This window comes from Balaenoptera acutorostrata, chromosome 11 (assembly GCF_949987535.1).
Source record: "Balaenoptera acutorostrata chromosome 11, mBalAcu1.1, whole genome shotgun sequence".
NCBI lineage: Eukaryota > Metazoa > Chordata > Mammalia > Artiodactyla > Balaenopteridae > Balaenoptera > Balaenoptera acutorostrata.
This window is the reverse complement of record NC_080074.1, coordinates 55,012,025-55,036,266: the sequence shown is the minus strand read 5'-3', so window position 1 is coordinate 55,036,266 and position 24,242 is coordinate 55,012,025. Positions and strand designations below refer to the sequence as shown.

General features: G+C 47.3%; 1 protein-coding gene across 3 annotated transcripts in view; it reads right to left on the bottom strand.

The window, feature by feature from the left end:
* PPM1H (protein phosphatase, Mg2+/Mn2+ dependent 1H) overlaps positions 1 to 24,242 on the bottom strand; it is a 275,326-nt gene that overhangs the window by 44,506 nt on the left and 206,578 nt on the right. For 2 of the 3 annotated variants that reach the window (XM_057556258.1, XM_007179815.2), the window contains exon 6: positions 20,554 to 20,672. The exons of the other annotated variant lie outside the window; for it this stretch is intronic. In XM_057556258.1, the coding sequence (XP_057412241.1) occupies positions 20,554 to 20,672 (119 nt within the window). The remainder of the gene's footprint in view (positions 1 to 20,553; positions 20,673 to 24,242) is intronic. 3 annotated transcript variants of the gene reach the window in all.

The window sequence follows — 24,242 nt, the reverse complement described above, 5'->3', positions numbered from 1 at the left end:
GATCCTGCGAACCTCGCGGTGTGGCCAAAAAACAACAACACCCCCCAGAAAAACCTCCCCAAATAGATTACTCACTAGTTTACAATAATATAACTGACCAGAGATCATATTCAAATAATTACTTGTTACAAGAAAGCAAAACTGAAAGGCTTAGGAAAGATATTTAGACTCTCATTTGGGGTCAATTCCTTTACGAATATTTATGAGGCCAACTGATACAAGGATGAGATGAGAAAAAAAAAAAACTGCAAGGCTTAAAAAGGGCTAAATAAATTAAAGGGCTTTCCCTAACTCCAGGCGGTATCCTCAGAAGTTTCCATTAAACATTTTTAAAAGTAAGTGTAATAGTTCCCCTTGCAGCGTTGATTCTGCAAAGCTGAAAAGACAAGGCACCATTGATCTGGACCCACTGGAAGGAGAAGCCCAGCTCTGGAAGAGACCAGAAGGCCACTAAGTTGGCTGTACCCCAGATGCAGGAATCCCGCCTTCAACACCCCTCACACTGGTCGTGGCCTCTGTCATCAAATGGGCTGCTGTAGATAGTCTTTGTCTGAGGAGCTTTACAGGACTAACTTTGCAGTGCCACTGGAGAACAGCCCCGGGAAATTCTTTTTTAAATTGACCCAGTCACCCATTGGTGTGTTGGTCTGTCTTCTGGGAAAACATGAAAGAAATCTAGTCTTTCTTCTACTTCAGAGCTCTGCAAATATTTGAAGAGAGCTATCTCAAAGTTTCCTCTTTCCTAGTCTCATCAACTGTCCTTCACAGGACCTGAAGCACCATCCCTAACCATCCATTCAACCAGTACTTATTAACTGAGCACCAAATACTGTGCGAGGGGCCCTCTCAGAGCCTTCTAGTTTGTCGCAGTCCTCAAAGAACGGCACTCAGAACTGAAAACACTTAAGACGTGGTCCACAAAAGAATGAAATGATTACTTCTTTGATTTAGACCTTGCTCTTTTTTAAATGACTGCAGCTTATATTGGCGGTATGTGCAGGTACACGTCTCTGCGTGGTTTAGGGTCATATAATGAAACGATGAGTGAAAACAAACAAGCAAAAAACCCAACCAAACAAAACCCCAGTCAGTCCACAAGAAAAAAGACCTGAGAAGGTTTCTTGACTCATCGTCTTCCTCTAGTTTACACTTACGCAATGAATATTTTACTTTGAGTGGAAAACTCCATTGCCCTTATTATCTCGCTAGTTTCAATCCATCGTTCCAACCCACCAAGGGACATCTGAATCCATATCCTTTCATCTAAAAAAATCAGCTCTCCTTCTATGTTGTGTCACGTTAAATTTGATAACCAGCTCTGCCATCTTCATCTGGGTCATTGAAGGAAAAAAAAAACAATGCTAAGCAGAACCAAGCCATTAGAGACCTTCCTCCAGGTCAACCTAACCAGACAAAGGGTATATCAATATTTTTTGAAGGCAAGTGGATGAAAGTAAGTGCAATTTGAAAAATCGTGTTCTTGTCTGGTGGAAACATAGATGACAGACTCAACAGCAGAGGACAGACAATGAGATATCCATGTTTAAATTACTGGGTGGTGGGGCAGGGGGTGATTTAGGACTAAAAAAGGCTGAAAACACTGATCCAGAGAGACACTGTCCTCATGAATTTTATTAGACTCTTTGGGTGTAGCTCTCAGGCCATCTATGAAGCAACTGAACTGCTGTCCACACAGTATTTCTCCATCTTGTCCAAAGACTAAGAGAAGAAACCATCAACTTTCTTACAAAGTCAAAATACATCCATGTACACTATTGCCACGATCAACCAGCCTAGACACCCTATCAAAACGTTGGAGATTGCTAATTGAGCTTGACTTATTAGTGAACCCAAGTCGTTCCGCAGATTACACCACCTCCAGGGGATGCGGATCCTTCAAACTGCTCTCCCTTCTAAGGCAAGAGAGAGGCACTGATTGCTCCCCCATCAGCCTGGCCCTTCCAGACTGCAGCTCTCCTTCTGCCCCTCCTCTGCTCCCACACCCCTCCCTCCCCTTTCAGGGCATTCTCCCACCTTCCCTGAGGACTTCGGTTTAGGTTTACAGATTGCTTTCCCATTCTTTCCCCTGCATGTTATTCTCAGCAACTTTACATGTTGTGATGGTGCTTCTGGAATCCTGACCTTACAGCTCCTACCTACTTCCTGATGACCTTCTTCACTGCTCCCCATCAGCACCTGGTCACATGGGCTGCATCAAAAGCATCCTCTCCTCTGAGACTTGCACTCTAAGTCACCTCCCCTCTTACTCCTTTGCTGTGGCTCTCGGGCCAGGTCCCCCCCCCCACCACCCCACCCACTCGGTCCCGCCCTTCTAACTACCTTCTGGCTACTCTTGTTTCTGGATCCAGCCTCCACTTGTGGCAAATGTTTACAATATTTTTCTTGCTAACAGCTTAGAATGCCTCACCTTCTTGATCCTCTAGCAAGAAGGAAACACAACAAGAGTTGAGTATTTTGTTTATTCACGTCACACCATCTTCTTCGGCCTACAGCACTGCAGTTGCCTCATCGGGCCTCCCTGCAATAATCTAGGCAAGAGAGGACGGTGCCGCGGCTACGGTGACGGCAGTGAAGGTGTTGAAAACCGTTCAGTTTTGTCCTTTACCTCTATTCTCAGAGCAACCGGAGTAATTATTTTAAAATGTCAGATAACGTCATTACCCTACTCAAACCCTCCAATGGCTTTCCCATCATACTTGAAATAAAAGCCAAGTAATGAAATGACCTTCTTTAAAATTCACTCCCCACCCCCAAACTTCCTATTCCCCTTCTTTGCTTTCTTTTTCTTCAGGTATCTCCTGCCACCTAACATTTTAAGTATTTTACTTATTTTGTTTATTTTCTCGACTGCTCCCCTGTGCGCCCTGCCCCCCACTTAAGTTCTATGAGGACGGAGATTTTTGTTTTGCTACCTGTGGCATCCCTGGTACCTAAAAGACTGCTCAGCGTATAATGAGTGCCCAACAGATGTTCGATTAAGTGAGCAAATCAGCGAATGCTACTTACTCCAGGCAGTGGCTTTATTCTGCCCTGTCATATTTTCTTGTTCTTTATGTATTCACAGAACAAAAGCAAAAAGTCTTGTTTTCAGTGGCTGCTTTCTAAGTCTCAGCCCATGCTCACTCACATGCACATCCTTTTCCTGCCCCGGTCTTGCCTGGCTGTGGGCTGCTCCTTGGAGTATACATTTTAGACACATTCACTGAACGTTTGAACTCAAGAGATCCCCCCGCAGCCACAGTGACGTCTTTTCACCCTTCTGATGAGTAGCAATTATACGACTCCTCCTGGATGAACACGTCTCGTCTCGGTATCCATTTTGCAATTTTTATCAGAAAAACCTTTGCTTGTATTTTCAGACTGGCCGAGAGGCCTGCAAGCAAATCTTCCACAGCCATTTCTCTTTCCATCCACAGTCATCACTCCTCGGCTTAAAATTCTCCAGTGGCTTTCTATCATCTTAAAATATAACCCAGCGATGAGGCCCTCCATGGTCTGATCTTTGACACTGCTCTGACATCTTTTATACTCTGCCACGTGCTCGGGACACTAGCTTTCTTCCTGTTTCTTCAACGTGCCACGGGGGCTCGTCCTTCCCTCTTCCTGGGCCATTCTTCCTCCAGACCTCACAGAGCCGGCTCCTGGGCATCCCGCAGAGCGCCTTCTCCAACCACTCGTCTAAAATTATGTGCTGGGCTTCCCTGGTGGCGCAGTGGCTGAGAATCCGCCTGCCGATGCAGGGGACACGGGTTCGAGCCCTGGTCTGGGAAGATCCCACGTGCCGCGGAGCGACTGGGCCCGTGAGCCACAACTACTGCGCCTGCGTGTCTGGAGCCTGTGCTCCGCAACAAGAGAGGCCGCGACAGTGAGAGGCCCGTGCACCGCGATGAAGAGTGGCCCCCGCTCGCTGCAACTAAAGAAAGCCCTCGCACAGAAACGAAGACCCAACACAGCCAAAAATAAATAAATAAAAAAAAAATTAAAAATAAATAAATAAATAAAAATAAATAAATTAATAAAAGCATGGTGCTCCCTGCTCTTGCCTCAGCTCTGCAAGGTACTTACACAGCACAGTTGGAAACTACCGTATTTATTAATTGACTCATTCTGCCTCCCCCTCTAAAACATTAGCTCCATGCAGCCAGGGATTTTGTCTTATTCACTGTTCTATCCTCATATCGACAACCGTGCGGGCACATTGTGGATGTAAAGTAGATACTAGTTAAATGGATGAATACATGAATAAAGGCTGCCACCTCCTCTTTAGCGCACGCTTCCCCGCTCATTTTTCCTTAACAGCAAGCTTTTCCGGGGCTGAAATTTTTTGGGGTTGAGTTCCATCAGTGATACCTTGGATTTTTGTTTACTCCATTACATTAAAATTTTAGGTTCCCTCTTATCACCAATACGTATTTGTAGATAGTCATAAAGTTATAAAAATGGCGTTTATGATCTTCTTGCTTATCACTTTCTCGTGATAATTCCTAGGCGTCACCTCCAGAATGGTAGCTTTTGGTGCAGTGGTTCTCCAGGGTCTGCGGTGTTACCTAGACAATTTTCTTCTTCCATATTAACTCAGGCGAAAGTCTACTTGGGAAGGCAAGTCCCCACTTAAGAAAGTTCTTTCTCATCTTTGCTGGATTCCTCCACTCCCAGCCACAGCCCCCACTCTGACGTCGTAACCCACAGGTCAGGGACCCAACGTTCATGCTTTGGCACCATCGACATAGATCACTTCCCATGCTCTCTCTTCTCTCCTAAGTCCTGACTTTTAACTAGAAAGAGGGATGGAAATAGCACTTGCTTCCCTAAGTCTTAATTTCCTTGGTGGGACTTCAAAGTCATTTAAGAAGAATGTGACCCCTTCTGAGGGTTGTGATGGACCCTCTTCCTTCGGGGACTGCCTCATCTTGATCATCCACTCCTGCGGTTCCAGTGACACACACCAGTGAGTCACATTCTTCCACTCGCTGACCTCTCGACGTGGCCTTGGACGGCTCTCCTCCTCTGGGAGTCTTTCTTCCTGGATTCTCCCCGCCTGGCAGAGTCCACTGTGGGCGCAGAGTCAGAGGTTCTGAAGTCACAGCTGAGTCCTCACGTGGACTTGCTGTGTGAACTTGGCAAAGTCCCGCAACCTCACTGCATTTGCTTCTTCAGCTGCCTTTCTTCACGGAAGTTTCCAAGGATTAAATGCAAATATGTCTGGGAAAGTCCTTTGTGAAGAAGGATAAGGTGCTATTTAACTCTAAGTTGTGGCTATTACAGTCTTAGGAGCGTCCCTCATCACTGGGGAGGTAGAGCACAGATAACCGGTCCCCACAGGCAGGAGGACAGCACATTCCCCCAGGAAAACTGCCTCCTGCTGAGCCCCTGAGACACCCCAATTCATACTTTTTCTACTGCTGCTAGTGATACCAAAGCATGAAGGAGAGCACCTGTGCAACTTTCATCCGGAAAGGTCTATGGTTCCACCGGCAAGTGAAGACTCAGAGACTCAGAAGGGTATCTCCGAGCTAATAATCTAAAGGGGGTGCTTTGGGGTTGGTCTGAAATAGTCATAAATGGAGAATCTTCCCCCCTCAGCTAGAAGCTCAGCGCCCTTCTAAGAGGGAGGTTAAGCCCCAGGAACTCTCGTTTGCCCAGGCAGAAACTAAGTCCTAAGCAGGCAGAAACTAAGTCCTAGGCAGACAGAGGCACATCTCAGAGGGGCTGAGCAGGTTTGGATGGAGGATGGTAGACAGAGTGTCTCAGGCTCTGGTCCCCATCTCTGGCTTCCAACAACCAAATCTCAACAGAAGCCTGAATCCCAGGAGGCCTGGGATGAAACATCACCGAGGCCTGGCTGGTCAGGAACAGACACATGCCGAGAGCCCAAATGCTACTTGTGGCTTTTAAGAGCTTGGCATGACCTCAATTAAGCAATTCACAGAATCCGCAGAGGCTCTCCCACCAACTCAGCTCTCTCCACACCCATCCTCCCCCAGACCTTCCTGGAAAAAGCAACGCAGGATTGGCAATCACCTCATTCTTCCTTTTTCCTGCCAGCCCTCTGTATTTGCAAAGGAGTCGAGCCCAAAGCCTAACCACAGAGCTCAGAAAGTGGAAGCTGCTTCCTGCTCCTGGAGATGGCCCTGCAGTGGGCGGCCCACGCCCCCTCCTCGCTGTATGAATATCTGTGCTTGCGTTTCCTTTAAGGCAACACAAGATTTTGGTACTTTGTCAGGTCTGACTCTTATTTTTTTAATGCCTTCTTGTAAGAGGCCCCTTTTCCTGGTTTCAAAGATTCACAGTTAAGAAATTCCCCCCAAATTTCTTAAATTTGTCTTTGGATGAAATCTTAATATGCTGGAAAAATGTCCCCCAACTGTCAGGGAGGGTGAATGTGAGCCAAACTTAATGAGGTCAGGCTCAAGTCGGAGCCAGGGAGTAAGGCTGAGAGGCCGCGCTCGGGGCCCCAGGGTGAGTAGCAAGAGGCTAAGAAACATCCCCTACCCAGCAGGTAGGCTGGGGGTTAGGAGTATCTTCTCTGACACAGGCTCACCACTGCATACACAAGCAGGCTTTCCTTATTTGTAGATCTGAGTTTTGAGGGATGGGGTCATATTTTGATGCACTGGGTCCCTGGATTTATGTGCCAGGAGTTGTTGTCAATGGGTACCTTAATTACTTGATTCCTGGGAAAGTCCCCCTGTGAGGCCAAGCCTCCACCAACAAATGCCACTTTATTTTCTCTTTTTGGTCCTTGGGCTGTCGTTTAAATTAGTCGAAGCCTGCAGGCCCTGAGCTATACACAAGTTGATGCGCTGGTGCTAATACAGTGCAACCGTCTGGATTCAGGCACAAACAGCATGCTTGAATTGTAAGAGTGCGATTACTATTTGGTGATGTAATTGAAGAGAGCTGGCAGGTGCTGTGCAGCCCAGCTTGTGTATGGCTGGCTGTGATGAGAGAAACCAGTGAAAGGGGAAACCTTCCGGCCCTCTCTGCAGGAAAACTTTTTTTCATAATGGGGGGCAAGCTCTGTTCCTGACATCGCAGTTGCCCTTGAGGAAACACCCCCCCCCCCCCGCCGGCACCCATTATTAGTAGGGCCGACCCACAAGCCCTGGGAAAATGCCTACCTCTCCCCTTCCTCCCGTCAGCATGCCTGGACCAGAGCCCGCCTGGCGTTCTGCGAGTGGTAACCATGCCTCTCTTTTGGCCTAAACACTCCTCTTCCTACCGCCAGGCCTCTGGTGGCGGCAAGACGCAACAGGGCTTGCGTTCACGTCACTGGTCCATGTCCCCTGGGAGCATCCGCTGGGTCAGAGCAGAGGTTTCACACTCTGTGACTTTCAAAGACACGTATCAATCTTGTTAACCCAGTGTACACCCACACACACCTCAAAAAACAATATTTATGTTTACCATGTGATATCCACTTTGATATTTTCTTTTCTCCCTGTGCAACTTAATGTAAAATGCACATCTCCATACACCAAACTCTCCATACACCAAACTGATTGCACAACCCCCAAATGGGTCCCCACTCACAGTTGGAAATGTGTAGAAAGGAATTTGGATAGCTGCTCCTGGTAGCTCCACATCAGGAGATCAGGCTTTGACCAGAGATGAGAGCAACGGGTTCTACCAGAGTCATTCGTGAATATTTACTGAGCACCTACTACGTGCCAGGCACTCGCACAGGTGCTGGGCATATGGAGTTAAATAAAGTAAGGGTCATCTCTTGACTCACGGGCCCAAGGTGAGCAGTGGAAAAGGATTCACATGGAAAAAAAATGCTTTGAATCAGTCTTTTGAAAATATAATCAATCAGGTACACGTGCAAAACAGAACAAATAATATTTCAGGACAAAACATTCTGGATGACTTTTAGGGAAATTTCAGATTTGGAAATGATTTCTGATTCAGTATCCACTTGGTGTGCATTAGCACTTGGCTAGGAGAGCTTCATATTCTAATCAATAACATTTAGATCTCCCACAGGTATGAATCAGAGATCCTTGTTTTATGAGCACACGAATATGGAATGATTTCTGCTTCCTCAGGGACCATTCATTCTGAAACAAACATGAATTTCATTGACATCGGCCTTTATGTCCTATGAGACCAAGTCAATATATACAGATCAGGAAATAACCAAAATTGACCCCATATCCATGAATGGTGGGGAGAAAACAGCAAACTGTTTGCTACAAAGAGGGTTTTACTGCAAAGGCCAGTTCCTCCATGCTGGTCTTGCAGCCCTGCCTCACAAAGCTTCTCTCTCTGGTCATGTAGATATTTGTAGCCCAGAGCACCAAGTCCTACAGTTATCCCCTGGGAGAAGCACTTACACACTGGGGCTCTAACCTATGCTACATCCTTTCAATATTTCCATTCAAGTGCCCTTGAACAGGTAACATCACACTAGGCCGAGCTCAAGTATCTCAGAGTAAACACCAATGCTTTTTCAAGTCTTCTTTCTTAAAAAGCGATGAGAATTTTGCATAAGCACACACACACAACATTTATTTCAAAGCTCAAAAATATCCTCCTCCACCCCCAAATCTTCAGTTGAATTAGATGCTTATCCTGTAGATGACTATACTCTTCCGGAATCCTCAGCTAACACCCACATTACTCGAGTCCCCGGGGTAAGAAGCACGGGCCTGGGGTGAGGGCTGCCAACACTGCCAGTGGGGGGAACATAGCACTCTCGGCTCCCGCATCAGGGTGGCCCTACTGCTTTAGATGATGGACTGCAAAGGCAGCAAGTGTGAAAGCTTCCGCCATCACTTCACCCCTAACACTTACGGAATTCTAATATACCCAACGTTTATTGTGCACTTGCTTCGCTCTAGGCACTGTTCTAAGCGCTTATATTTTTAAAACTTAGATCATTTCTAGAACAACCTTTTAAGACAGGTATTAACATGAACCCCATTACACAAGGAAAGAAAATGGAGGTCACACCGCTAGGAAACAACAGAGGTTAAGCTCATTTCCAGGTCTGCAGCAAAGTGCATTGTGCTCTTAACCACGGTCCTCTGCCCATCCTTGAAGAGCTGTGAATCTGTGTAAATACCATAAAATGGCATGATATGCAACAAGAATGCTTAATTACTAATCTCATCCCCAGAGTATATCATAAAAACTTTTAGGGTCTACCCCTCTCCAGGTTTTAACAGAAGTAAGTCGCATGCAAGTTTAAACATACCACCTCCTCAGACTGCTTCTTCCCTTGACAATACAGTGGATGTTCAAGGTCACTGCAGAATTAGGTTTAACCTGAGGTCTGGCTCTCAAGTCGTTCTGTTGATTATAAATTGAGAGACCTTAAATCTTCACACTTAGATGCCCAGTTTTTCACGAAGGGATCCAAGGCCACCCAGAAGGATTAGGCAAATTTGGGGAGGGAGTACCATTTACTCAGGATGAACAAGAATGAGAAACCAGCAAGTTAGATACCCCGGGAGCATGGTCTCCTGACCTAGCCCACGTATCTATGCCGTGCCTGAGGCCTGAACTAGCCAGGTCACGGGTACAAGTATCAATAAAGAAAAAGAAAGGCTCAATTCAACTCCGACCAACTGTTGGCACCTAAGGGCTTCATCACTCCTTATCCTGCCCTGCAGGTCCCATCCACAGCCCCCTCCTGAACACAGTCTTTGGTCCACGCAGGTAGACAAAGAGGTTCCCAAGCACCAGCAGGATAAGCAGGGGGTTGGAGTCACAACCCTGCTAAGGAGCCCAGTGTGCCCAGCGCTCGTTAATCAATCATTTCTGCAAGCTGCTGCTCGTCCTAACCATGGTAAGAATGACTGGGGCTGCCCAAGGTCAATGTTTACGGATATACAAGAATCACCTTGGAGGGAGGCTAAAAAAAAAACACCCCAGAGTCCAGGACCTCAGGGATTCTGGAATGTTTTTAATAATCACCCCAGGTGAAAAAGCTTCCCTGTGGGTCAACATTCCTCTGCCAGTTTGGGTATGGGTTTGTCCTACACTTGATTGTAAGCACCATGGGGTCAGGGACTATTTTTATCCTCTTTGTTTCCCCAAAGCCCAGCACAACACCCAGTTCACTGAATGAGTAAGTAATAGTTAAACTAATCACCCCACAGAGATAGATAAAGCCCAGGACTGTGTCCTTTAGGCCACAGAGCACGATACGCAGCGCTTGATTTGACTGGGGAGGCGGACACAGCTGATTTAATCCTGGTGGAATCTGAACCTAGAGCTGGCAGAGTCTCATTGCCTTTGCCAGAGTTAACAAGGTGAAGGATAAAAAGGGGAGGCGTTACCAGCATTTCTAGTTCTTACAGAAAGACGCATTCTTAGCTCTTCAGCGAGGGACAGACATAAGACCTTGCCTTGCTCTGAATAAGTCTTGGATTGACTTGTCTGAAGGTCAGAGGAACATGAAGGTAGAATGAGATCTTTCAGAGTGTGGAGGGGTGGTTCTCCAACTCTCCTATGTGGATTCCTGGGGTAAGCCCAGAACCCAGGGGTTTAAACCTGCACCCCAGCTGACTCTGATGAAGAGGCCCTCAAGCCATGGTGAGTTAGCACCTTTATGGGATTGTCAGCTTGAAACCAGCAACACTGATTTCCTACTCTGAAACCTGGCGGGCAGAGAAGGGGTGGCAGGGAAAAGAAAAACTTTATCTATCTCTGGTGAGAATGAAATTTTGTAACTTGAGGAGTGTATGTTGGACATAGGAAAATGTTTCCTTGGCAGGCTTGTAAAGTACCTGGAAATTTGTTGGAGTGTTATAGCACTCACTTCTCTGGAATTTCCTTAAAAACAGGATCTTATAAATAGGCTGAGGATTGGACCATATGTCCTTCTAAATATACTGTCAGCCCTATATTTCTGTCCTGCTGTGTGTCATTTTCATACTTCATAGAGGTGTAGAGCTCTCAAGGGTGGGAAAATAAAATTATGTTAGTTATTGCCATCCTCAGCATGGCATTCAAAGTTTCCCTCACTTATGTTACGCTATCATCAGGAATATTATCTAGCTGATACGTACCAATAAGTGAGTACGGAGGTCGAAAACACTGACAAACTCCTGTACTGGCTAGCAAATAATGACTGTCCCAAGTCCCCAGCTGCCCCCATCTGCTGCTCTGGATTCTCCCCTAAAATCCCCATGATGTGGTAAATAAAGAATTAATGCGGACTTCCCTGGTGGCTCAGTGGTTGGGAATCCGCCTGCCAATGCAGGGGACGCGGGTTCGAGACCTGATCCGGGAGGATCCCACATGCCGCGGAGCAGATAGGCCCGTGCGCCACAACTACTGAGCCCGTGTGCTGCAACTAACTGAAGCCCGTGCACCTAGAGCCCGTGCTCCGCAACAAGAGAAGCCACCGCAATGAGAAGCCCGCGCACCGCAACGGAGAGTGGCCCCCGCTCGCCGCAGCTGGAGGGCCCTCGGGCAGCAATGAAGGGAGGGAGGGAGGAAGAAAGAATTAACGCCTGGCACAGCAGGGGGGCTTCCAGGGCCCGAAGGTAGCCTATTCCTCCATGTTGACCCTCAAAATATTTTGATTATTACCTTCAGCTTCCACGTTCCCAGAACACACAACTTATTTTCATGCCCCTGGGCTTCCACTTGTGCTATATACTCTGCTCAGAATGTCCTTCCCTCCTGCCCTCAACCCTCTTGAAACTCCTCTCCTCTTTCAGACCTTTGGTTCAAACACGACCTTCTCCGCTGAGTCTTCCCCAGTCCCAATCTCCCCTCCTCAAAACCACTACTCCCTCTTCCACAGCCACAGGGCCTTTTTTCTTCAAACCCCCTTTTTATAAGCCCTGTATTCTGTCTTGCTTTGGTTATTCATGCACAAATTTCAACAGATCTACCTGCCTCACTCCTGAGATTTTAAGAACAGATTTATATGGAAAATAGAATCATTTGATCAATTTCCAGAAAGCTGACCAGCCCCTGGGCCAGCTGAGCATCTCTATGACGTGAGCACCGCCTTATCTGACAAGATCCTGCCTTCGTGGGGACACGCTTCGGCCACGGAGGGTCTTGGAAACCCGGCTCCTGGGCTGTGCCTCAGGAGGGCTGCAGCGGTGCCTCAAAAGGTCCAGCGTAGAGGCAGATGGAAAGTCTGTGGATGGATTAAAAAAAAAAACCCAAACAAACAAACAAAACCCCCCCACAAGCAAATAACACAAAGAACACCCTACCCAGCAGCCCCCAGTGACAGAGGGGTTTCCGACAGTACTGAGGGGGGGTCTCTTATAGATAAGAAGTTGGCATAGCAGCTGTCGGACAGACCTGCCCAGCGGAAGTGGCCAGCCCTCCCTGATCTTCAGTCTCTTGCTTCTCTAAACTGCCTTTCCTTTTTCTTTTAGGTTTTTAGCCTCTCATTACAATTGAGAAACAAGCATCTCAACACATATTATTAGGCCGTAAACCTCCCGAGGCAAGGGTCACATCTTGCTGGCCCTTCCAGCCTCCATAACGTCTAATGATTATATTATCAGACACACACAGCACTTACTCCATGCCAGGCTCCGGTCAATGCAATCAACCAGACTAACTCATGCCATCTGATTATTACGCTCGGCCATTAGCCCCATTTACATACGGGGAAACTGAGGCAGAGAGAGGCAACACAATGTGTCCCAGCCACACCTGGGGACTGTCCCCGCCAGGCGGTCTAGCTCCATATCCCTTGTTCTTAACTACGAGGCAATGTCTAATATGCCTCAGATGTACAGTAAAGGCATGTCAAATATAAAAACAAGTGGGTCCTGGGGTTCCCTGGCTAAAAGGACACTGGCTATTTTAACAGGGATTTGGGCAAGCACTTGACACCCTAAAACTTCCCCAGATGACTGGAAGAGCTAAGTTGCTCCCACCCATGTACTGGACAACCCCAAACAACGATCACTGGGGAGAAGCGGCAGAGACCCCGCTTCTCGGAGGTATAGGAAGGGGCACAGATAAGTGTGTGACTGTTCACAGGGTCTGAGGGGGAAGGAAAAGCTTGGGAGTAGTTTGACCACTTTAGGAACAACACATTTACACATATCATTAAAGCAGAGAGAGGTGCAGGAGTGTGTAAAGGGAGAGTGGACGACCAATAGGGAGCTAGCTGGCTGGGCATCTCTTTTCTTTCTCCTCTCTGTGGCCTGGCAACGCCTGTCTGGGTTTCCAACCATTTGCAAAGATCTCTCAGCCTCTCCTGGCCTCATGGGCAGGGCGGCAGGAAGGAGGGCGGGGAGCAAGGAGTCATTTATCACTGTCGGGGAGATGTGCTACACGCAGCAGGGCCGGCTTTCCTCCCTGCTGCTCCTGCGACCAGAGCCGCAAATCTTGAAAAGATGCAGAACATGCACCTCGCAAATAACCATTCATCATCGCTGCTCTGGGAGCCCGGGAGTGGCCCCTCCTGACGTGAGGCTGACCGGCTGTGCCTTCAGCCCGGGCCCCAGCGCAGCTGGGAACACGGGGACTTCTCAGGCACCTCATTCCTGTTCTGGCCAATCCCCATCTACTACAATCTACTGAGGTTTGGGGTTAAAATTCTCTGAAATGCCATCCAAGCCCCTCTTCTCTCCACAAAGTCAGATTTCCAGATCGCTTTCAGTAATCAGACTGCAGCCAAGGTGGCCCATAATCATTAAATTTGAAAATACAAGTTGCTGGGAGGAAATTAATCCCAGGTTTAACTCGGGAATGGCCTGCTTTCTCGTGAAGTAATTATAAAATTAAAATGTGCTATTTCTCTGGTGAGTATAAAAAGCCTCCTCGGTGAGGTCTGTGGCCCAACAGTAACGTCAGGATTTACACCAAGGAGGGACCGGAAAAATCCTTCTGTGCCTCAACGATGGGCATCAGGGCCATCTGCAGGTAAATTTCCAAAGACTGGGTTAAAGGTGATTAAAATCAAGAGGAGGAAGAGGTTTGAATTTTCCAATTACTCCTTAAAACTCAAAAGTCAAGCTGCTAGACAATGCAGGCTTTCCTAGTAAGACTAATAATGCTGAGCTAATTAGACCCATAGGCATGGCCAACATATAAAGTCAGCCCAAAGGAGGGACACTGTCCCTTTAAAATCTGCCTGGGGATCAGTGGAAAAGCTAACGAGGAGTGTCAGTTGGGGCTGCTTTATTAGGTGGTCCTCCAGAGGATAAAGCCTGGGGTTTCTGTAACAGGGCTTCTGTGCTTGATTCAATCAATCAATTTATATTAAATGCGGGTATAGCTCTGGAGCTGGCTTCATAAAGCATTCTGTGGCATTTCTCAATCTGCTTATCCCCTTCCCTGTCAGCCTGCCTGAACGCACTGTCAGAGGGCATTGAAAAGAGCAATAAAAAATAAGACAGAAGGCGTATCTACGTTATTTGTGAAACTCGACCCAGCAGCTCCAGACTCATGCTGGGAGGCTGCTCCCAGTGAGTTTCTCTCCAGGAGATGTTTGGATGGTTGGTAAGAAGCCCAATGCTGTGGGACTGCAGTGCTCAACCCCGAGCTGGGCTCCAGGCTGCAGACTGGGAATAAAGGTCACCCCGAACAGAAAGGAAAGGGTTGCAAGGGAAGTTGCGTTTTACTCCGATCCTCAGGGTCTGAAATTACTCTTCAAGAAGTGAAAGGAAAAGCAAGATGAATACAAGCGCCGACAGCTGGCGCAGTCCAGGAGGTGGCGGGGAGCGGCTGGAGGAGGGAGGTGTGCTACTGACCGGGGCAGGTGGAACGGGTCTTCCTTCAGGCCGGCCAGCAGGCTCGCCAGTGAGCGACCGCTGCAGACCGTCATCCCGAAACACAGTGACTTACGCCCCTGAAGATCTCAAAAGGAGAGGAAAGCCCATCCCCCACTTTTGGACTCTGTAGCGGGGCCAGAAGCCACAAAACGTGGCCACACCTTTCTGTTCTCCCCATCCAGGCTCAGCTTTTTTTTTTTTTTTGAACTCTTTGCTGTTGGGTTGTTCAGTTACAGACAGCTCCTGGCACTGTCCCTCACCCCAGTTAGACCCGCATCCTTACATTATCTAGACTGCAGTGCCATCTGGCAGGACTTTTTGTGATGATGGAAATCTACATCTGCAATGGCCACTTCAGTAGTCACGAGCCACACGTGGCTCCTGAGCAACTGAGATGCGGCTGGTGTGACTTGGGAAACGAATTTTTACTTTTATTTAATTTTAACTAATTTATATGTAAATGGCCACAAGTGTCTAGTGGCCACTCGGCTGGAGTGGACACAGAATAGAAAAGCTTTCCTTTGCCTTCATAAACGTAGTGAATGCTAAGAGGAGAAAATGGTGGTGGACCCCACTCTGTTCCCAGGGGAAAAGCCTCTGATTCGCTCTTAGTTTCAAGGGAAAGACAAGAGGGAACAATTACCCTGATGTGTCATCAAGTTAGAATCATAAAGAGTTAAGGGCTGCAAGAGGTAAAAAATGAAAGGTTACCATCACTGGAATTTTCCTAATGGAATCTGTCTTTTCCAGAAGCTCTGAAAAGCAGAGCAAAGCCCTTCCACCACCAGACATGGAGGTTGGCAGTGAAGGGCAAAGAAAGTATTTTATCAAACGAGAGACCTAGGCCCAGGATTGGCCCGAGGCCCCAGAACCTTGGCAGAGCAAGGAGCAGTATCCAAGGAGCTTATCTCCCAAGGCAGCACTCTCCTTCCTAAGTAAGCCATGCAATCTCAAGTTACTGGTCCAGCCTGCCCCTGAAACAAGACCATTATGAATGTTAAAAAGGCTCTGCTTAAAGAAAGAATTCTGGTGTACTTTACTCTTAACCAGAACCATCTGGAAGCAATCTTGCATTCACACGATGGACTTCTCGTCATCTTTGGCCCTCGCTCTCAACAAATCCCATCAGCCCAGGAACAGCTGCTGGAGAGTCTGGCCTGACGCCAGGGGTGAAGCTACAGCGCCCTCCCTTTTCCTGCCGGGGCCCCGGCTTGCTCATCACCCCACGCGGCTGGACACAGAGCACGAAGAACACAGATCCTACACAAGAAAGCACAATCACCAGCGGTCACAGGAGCAGGGACTTGGTACCACAAAGCCAGCTGTGAGAAACTGTTGTTTCAGCCCGGGAACACAGACGCCTGCCAGCAAATTACGGCCTGAGACGGCTCAGAGGGCCATGGGTCTGGACGCTCTGCTCACAACGCCAGCTAGTGTGCGTCGTGCAACAGCAGCTCCACACAAAGGGCCAGGGAGGAAGGGCAGCAGCTCGCGCCGAGGCCAAGGCCAGAGTTCTGGCGCCAGGACCAACGACACCAGGCACAGAAGGCAAGAGCTGGGACGCGTCAGGGACCGACTCAGCACTGGGGGCGCTGTTAGAAAACGCCATCGTAAATCAAGCCACTGTGTAAACGACCTGAGCAGGCTGGGAAAGGGAGGCGGAGGAGCCAGGTGCGGGACGGATTTCATTAGGAAGGTCCTGGTGGCGACAACCTTTTTTCCTCTGTGCAACCTGGGCCTGCCAAGCTGCTCCACGGTCTCCGAGAAAGTGTGAGGGTGGGAGAGAAAGGATCCCCGTCAGGAGGCCACAGACTCATCCTTAATTACGAGACGAGGCTTCCCAGAGCCGACGCGCCCCCCCCCCCCACTGCCTCCCGGCTGCAGACACACCGCAGAAAGCTGGCAGGGTGCTCCTCTAATGAGAGCGATCGATTTTCCTAAGTAGAGGAGATTCGGTTCTTTGGGGATCTTCCCCATCATCACCACGTGGCCCCAGTCCACGCACAGACTTCAGTGACGAGTGGGAAGCATCACCGTTTCATTTGGCCAATGGTCCGTCAGGTCAGACGGGGAACTAGAAAAGTTACTACCTCAGCAGCTCCTGAAATGCGTCATTCCACCCTCTTGTCCTCTAAAGGACTGTCAAGGAGACACTGATCCTGGTAGATGGAGGTCCCCAGCTTAAATGTCCATCGCAGCTCAGAACTGAATAATTATGTCTGATCTTACCCTGAAGAAAAGTTGATGCATTGTATCAGAAAGAGCCCGGGGTTAAAAGTCAGAAACCTGGGTTATTCTGACATTTTTGCACTGGTGGAAGCTGAGTAAACCACTTAATCCCCTCTGAGCCTCAATCTGCTCAACTGCAAAATGGAACGAGGAGGAGGAATCATTGGGCATTTGGCAGTTCAACACTGTAGTGAACGGTGTATACCCTGAAGTGAGGCTGCCTGCGGTCACAGACTGGCTTCTCCTCTTACTAGTTGTGTGACCTTGAGCAACTCGGCCCCTGTGCCTCAGTTTCCTCATCTGTAAAATGTACCTAGTTCACAGGATTGTTCAACATGAGGAGTCATGTAAAGGTCTCATCACGGTGCCTGGTCTTTAGCTCTCCCACTCACTGTCAGCTAGCCCCCCTATGATTAGTGGGGGAACAAGCAGGCAGATAAAAATTTCCGCAACTAGGTCTTTGCTACAAGGGTTCAACAGTTGGCAATAGGTGAACCCCTATTTGTTAGAAAGGTTTCAGAGACGCAAGTTCACAGGCCAAGGCTAATTCGGGAGGCAAGAAACATAAGGGAGGGACGAGGTGAGGACTTATCTGTCTCCTTGAGCATGACGCATTGCCAATACTCACCAGTCCACCTTCAACCAATCCCAACAGCTTGGTAGTAATTTGAGGCTTTTGTGGGAAAAGGGATCCTGCTGAACCTCATCTCTCTTTCCACTGAATTAATTTGCCAGCCCTTCTCTCTCTATAAACAACTCAGAAAAGGTAGGAAATTGGGAGCCCATGTTTCTTCAGTCCTAAAAAATAACTGCTAGATTTGAGGTTTTCTGTGAGAGGTTAAAAACATTTTTTAAAAGAACTCATTAAAGTTGGGGGTGGGGGGGTGGGGGGGTGGAGTTTACATAGGCAGTGGTCTAAACTGGTTTTAAACTTCCCAACTTCTTCCAACAAAGATGTAAAGAGCTCTCCTTTTCCTTAAGCATCATTTTCAAATCGTAAGTCACAACAGATAGGAAATATACAAAGACGTGCATCAATCTCTGCTCGTAACCAAAGCTGTGAGCCAACAGCCATGCAGGGAACTTTGCTGAAACAAACGAGCAAATCATGTCTGACTGAAGCCATTCTCAGTCTTGGCTCCTCAGTTAATTCGGTACCTTCTGTGGAGTTCCGTACAATTAAAGAGAGCCCATTTATGGGCTATTTACTTGCTTAAGACCCCGCTGATGTGTGTTTGTGTGCACGTACCTGAGATAGAGAGCAAAAAAGAGAGTGACTGTGTGTGTATAACGGTTGGATGTAATCGAATCCCTGAACTTATCTGCGTTTTAAAAAACTATAAAAAGGGGTAATCTTTAGCCATTTGTTTACCAAGTTGGTTTTGACGGCTGAGATCTCATTTGCCTTTTTGGCATAGAAAGAGCATACAAACAGCCTCGCCTCGAGCTCAGCATGGCTCGTGTACAGGCTCCTTATTCCTACCCTTCCCACTGACCACCTCCACGTCGGCCTGCCCCCCCATCAACTTCTGTGGATCGCACTCTTCTTCCTTCATCCAATAAACAAACACGGCCCGTCGGCTACATGTCGGGCACAGGACGAGGCACGGGGGCTTACAGACTAGTATAATTCGAGTCATTGATGACTTACCTCTTACATTTATCCCTTGGCCTAAGTCATCTAGTTTCTTGTTCATTTCCTCGCCTTCTCTGTTTTCTGCTTCCATCCCTCTATTTGGCTCTAGAGATCTCACATACATATTGCTATGACAGTTTTTCTTCTGGGTACCTGAATCTGCTTTCTCTCCTGGTCAGTCTCCTTCAAACTCCTCTTACAGCAAGCTTCCTACAACACCGCTTTCACCATTTCATTCTCCGCCAAAACACACAAGTGTAACCTGCAGCCTCCCACAGTAAATCCTAATGTCTCTGCCTGGCTTCCCAGATTCTGTTACGTTCCCTCGGTACCCACTTGGCCTAATTTCCCACAGCCGCTCCCCCCATCCCCCCAATTTTGGCCATTTCCCGCGCTGTCTCTTAGATCTGCTCTTTTGGTTTATGTGTTTACAACCACGTGGGTTCCTACCCTGGGATGCCTTTCCTTCCATCTTTCCAAATTCTACAAAAACCAGACCAAACTCTGCCACGGTTTTCTGAATTACACAATCCCTCACCTTAAACTTTTCTGTAAGGAGTGCTGATTTTGCTGACTGAATAAAAATGAATTTGCAAGAAAACCCAGTCTGGGGCAACAAAACTCCAGAACTCAGAGCTGCAAATATGGTGAACCCTTTCCAATAAATCCATCACGTTTTAGAGCAGGCGTAAATATTTCAGGCTCTGCTGCAACCGCTCAACTGCCCTGTTGTTGTATGAAGGTAGTCACAGATCAAACATAAACAAACGAGCGTGGCTGTACTTTTAAAACTTACTTATGGAAAGGGGTGGGGGGTGGAATTTGGCTCTCAGGCCATAACTTGCTGACCCTTTTCTAGAAGAAGAGAGGATACTGGTGAGGACCTTCTCTTTGGACGGCAGAGGACAACCGGACGTGCCTTAGATCAGCCCCTGATCCTCCCGAGTGGCTTGACTGTCTCTTTAAGACAGTACGTACCCTAGGAGTAGATTCCCAGCCTAGAAGTCATCACCATGGGAATTTGGGCTGTGACCATCTGTTATAGCTATTGCGGTCAAAGAAGAAGAGACAGTGGAATTTACTTTGTCACCTGTGTTGGGGACGTGGTGAGGAAAGAAGCCACTGTTTCCTTCTGCTGACCTCCAGCCTGGCAGGAGGTTCCCTGGTCAGGATCACAGGGCCTAGAGCAAATCTTCTCCTACACTTCTTTGTGCCAGGCACTGCTCTCTCATTTCATCCTTACACCAACCCTATGAAATTTACTTTATCATCATATCTATTTTTCAGTTGGAAGAAACCGATGAGGTCTTAGTCAGTGTTAGCTACAGACACATACAAACGGTTTTGGTGCCTTATATCGGTGTGTTTGGGGAACAAGATGCCCCTCGCCAAGAGTTCTTATTTCGATATGAATGTGATGAAATCATGAGGACAGCTCATTACCTCTGGTCCTTACAACCACCCTTCAAAGAGTATTCTTTTCACTTTATTCATGGGAAATGGCACTCACAGGGGTTAAGTAGTTTATCCAACTTTGCCTATTCAGAAAGGTCAGAGTTATGATTCAAATCTAAACTGGTCTGGCCAAATAGAGCTCTGGTTCATTCCTTTGAGCCCCGCTACCTCTTTAGTAACCCTAACCTAAAAACCCGAGTTTAATGTGTTTTTAAAAGCCCCCCAATGCTTGCTCTGTGTGAAGTGAGGAATTACATCAGCTTCGTGGGTCTAGTGTCCCCAAGGAGGGCCTCAGAGAGCAGAAAAGCAAACCAACACCCAGATGGGAGAACTGGCGCCCAGGCAAAAAGCAGCAGAAGTGGGCGTAGCCCCTTTTCCTTCCCCACAAACCCAGGTCTCTGGCTGCACCTCCTGATCCGAAGTGCGGAAGTGGCTTTTTACGGTGGTGGTGCTTCCTTCACACACGCTGCAGCAGTGCCAAGGCAGAGGGAGGCGTATTCTTACCAGCCTGTCATATTAAAATCCCTGTAGAGCATCTTCTTCCCAAGTTCCTTTCTCTGTACTCTCCTTGGAAACTCCAAATGTGTGAACTCATTTCCCAGCAAGTGAGGCTGCATGAATGCCTAATAGCAAAAAGAAAAGAAAAGAAAAAAAAAAAAAAACCCACACATATTTAGAGGAAAAAATAAGACCCAAGGATGTTTTGCAAATTGAGACAGCCCACATTTCAGAAACAAGAATACTGTTCTCAAATTTTAAGGGAGATAAATAGATTGAAGACTCTAAATACAAATAGAACATCAACAAATAAAAATCATGAATCTAATTTATAAAGGAATGTGACTTTTTCATTGGAGATGATAAAACTAACGGCAATCAAAGACGTGTATCCCTCAAGCAAGGAAAAGGTTCACTTTTTAATTCAAATTCAAGGTGGTTTCACTTGGGCTGAATGGCATGGTGAGGAGGTAGGAAAGCTCCCCCCGACTCTCTCCTCCTTGGCTTTCTCTGCTCGCCTCCTATTTGTACGCCTAGTTACTGGGCCTGGCCTCTGAAAGCTGCATGTGGGTCTCCAGGTCAACACAATGGCCTGAGAGAGCGGGTTGGGACTGGATGCACCAGACAGGAACTTTCTGTTGGACTCCCTCCATTTTGCTCTGCAGTAATTTGATCAAGTAATTGGAAGACTGTTCCAGAACAGATGGCTTCTTCCCCTCCCCCCAATCTCTGTTCACACTACAAAAGTCTTGAGCAAACAGCCACTTAAGGAATTGCTTTGAAACAACAAACAGTCTCATTGTCACACTCAAAATTCAAATCCAGTTAGCCAAGAGATGAAATGCTCAGGTATGGACTTCCCTGCTCAGAGGCCACACGCTGTAAGCAGACCTGCCCCGGAGCCGCCCCGTACCAAGCCGTATACCTGCTTATTAGCAGTGTACGGGAATGGATCTTCTCTCTCTCTCTCTCTTTCTGGCAGGGAAAAGAGTGGGTGGAGCAAATCACGGCCTGGCACTGTAGGAAAGCCAGGGCTCCCTGATACAGGACAGATGGCCATATCCTCGGTCTCCTGGAAAAAGGCATCTCCCACAGCCTCTTTCCCCCAGGACCTGACACTGGCAGATCTCCCACTGATTCTCATGGTGGTCTGGAGGTCTCAGCTGGATGCTAGTCACCAGAAGCTAAGCGCATCAAGAGTCAAAGGAAGCAAGCTGAATTGTCCCCAGGCTGGTCAGATTGGATCAGCTAAAAGAACTCTGAGCCAGTGATGCTGAGCAGCCTTTGGGGACAGGATGGGACAGGACTGAGAATGAGAAGAGGGGCGGTCCTGTCTGCTGTAACCAACAGGCTCCAGGTCGGAGGGGAATTCTGGATCATCTTCGAGGGGCTCTGAAACCTCTGCTGGGGATGAGGCTTGGGCTGCCTATGGGTATCAAGGACACTTAAACACTGGGTTTTACAGAGACGTTCCTTGGGGGGAGGGAGGGAAATAATATTCATAGCGCAGGTCAATGGGGTAGACTTTGGGTGAAACAAATTTGGGTTTGAATCCAAGCTCTGCATTTATAAGCTGTGTGATTTAAGTGGGTGATTTAACTGCTTGGGCCTCAGTCTCTTTACCTGTACATTGAGATTAACTGCAGATTTATCTCATACTGTTTTAATAATGAAATGAAATGACATCTACAGTGTACTTATGATTGTCTCTGCTCATAAAAAGAAAATAATTTATCCCTCTAGTAATTACGGAGCCCTATTGCATCCTGAGTACTACAGTTAAGTATTTCTTGAGCTCTCATTGCACACCCCTGCCAACCTTATGGGCGGGACTGGCTACCTAATCTGTGGGGCCCAGTGCACAAGGAAAATATGGAACCTCTATTCAAAACTAAAAATTTCAAGAAGGTGACAGCAGAGCATTAAACCAAGTGCAGGGCCCTGGGCAACTGCACAAGTCACGCCCATAAAGCCAGATGTACTTACAGAGTAGATACCATCCATGTTATTCCTCACCTTTATTTTGGTCCACCCATGAAAACTAAGGACCAGAGGCATTAACAATCAATGAACAGCAGCATTTTTATGTACCCTCTATCATCTCTCAGAACTTTGGGACTGAATCAGCATGGCGTTTGTGTCTACCCCCTGCCCTCCAAGCTGGAGTGACACTGATTTAGGGGTTACCATGTGTCAGGCACTTGATACACCTTATGTTATTACCTCAACAATCCTACAAAGCACATGTCATAGACTCAATTTACAAAGGAGGAAACTAAGGTCCAGAGAGGTTAAGACACCTAACCCAAGGCTATCAGCCAGGAATGGGTGGTTCTAGAGCTTAAGCTTAATATCAAACCCATAACCCCCATCCTAACCCTTATGTTGGCCCTTTAACCTGCACACATTTACAAAAAACAGTAAGTGGGCAACAACAGGCCTGTGATCCATGCCAAGTATGAACCACAAATAGGCACCCATGATGATCCAGTTAACAAAAAATTACAGATCTGCACACAACTTGGCCATGAGGATGTTCCTCAAGTAGCGAGAAGAAATCATTTAATACGAGTGATTAAACTAGCATAAATCCATACAAAAGAATTCTGTGCAATCACATACAAAGGTGTTATACAGAATATGTAATTACACAGAAAGAGCTGATCTATTTGTGAAAAACAGCATATCAAACAATGCGTCTGTGAGTGTGCAAGTGTATGAGCTTATGTGAATCGTGTCATATATATGTACAGATCTATATAGGACATACATGTATACATAAATGAGTATGCATGTGTATAAACATAGGTACACAATACACATATACATTACATAACACATAGGTTAGGATGCAAAGGCCATTCCTAAGTACATTTTGTACCCTCATGCCCTTTCTGCTGGAATACATTTGCCTGGACAGTTGTACCGGGAGAAGTCTGCAGGGTAGCTGGGAACTCCCCAGCAGCTTGCTGTCTGCAGGGGCCACCTCGCCTCTCCTTCTGGGGATGGGCAGCCTCAAAGGGGCCTTGAACCGTGTGTCACCTGTGACATCCGTTGCCCCTTCACATGCAGAGCCTTTCAGGGTCTCAACAAAACTCCTGCTTCTCCCCTTATAACAACAGGCTACCGTATTTCATCAGTTCTAAGATGCCCTTTATTAGATGCACCATTATTCTGTTACCTCTAAGGAAGGGCAAAAGAAGCTGCCAATTAAAAGATGCACGGTGCTTTCTTTACCACTTCAAATTTTTAATTTATTTTTGAAAGAACTCCTTTAGACGTAGACAAAATTCTATTATCTATCACTAGTGTGCATATTTAGGAAGGAATATATAAGTGAAGTGCATCAGTTAAGATTGTTCCAAAACGTTTTCACATTTAGAATCCAATGGCACTCATTGCTTTCCAACTCTGAATCATCCCGTGTTCGTGATTTTCCACACAAGAGCGGGCTGTGTTTCAGGGGTGCATTGGTCATGCGGCATTTCTTAAACAACCCGCAGAAGAACTACAAGACAGAAGCCAGCTTTGCCAGCATCCAGAGCCCCCTTGCTCTGACTCCCACTTCGGGAATGCGGCTGAGCAAGTCCGGTCACTCCTCCCCAAGCCCCTCTGCATGACTAGTTGCATCCAAAAAGTGCTTCACTTTTGTCTGCACGTTTTCCTTCAAGCTGCTGGATGCGAGTCCTGAAGTT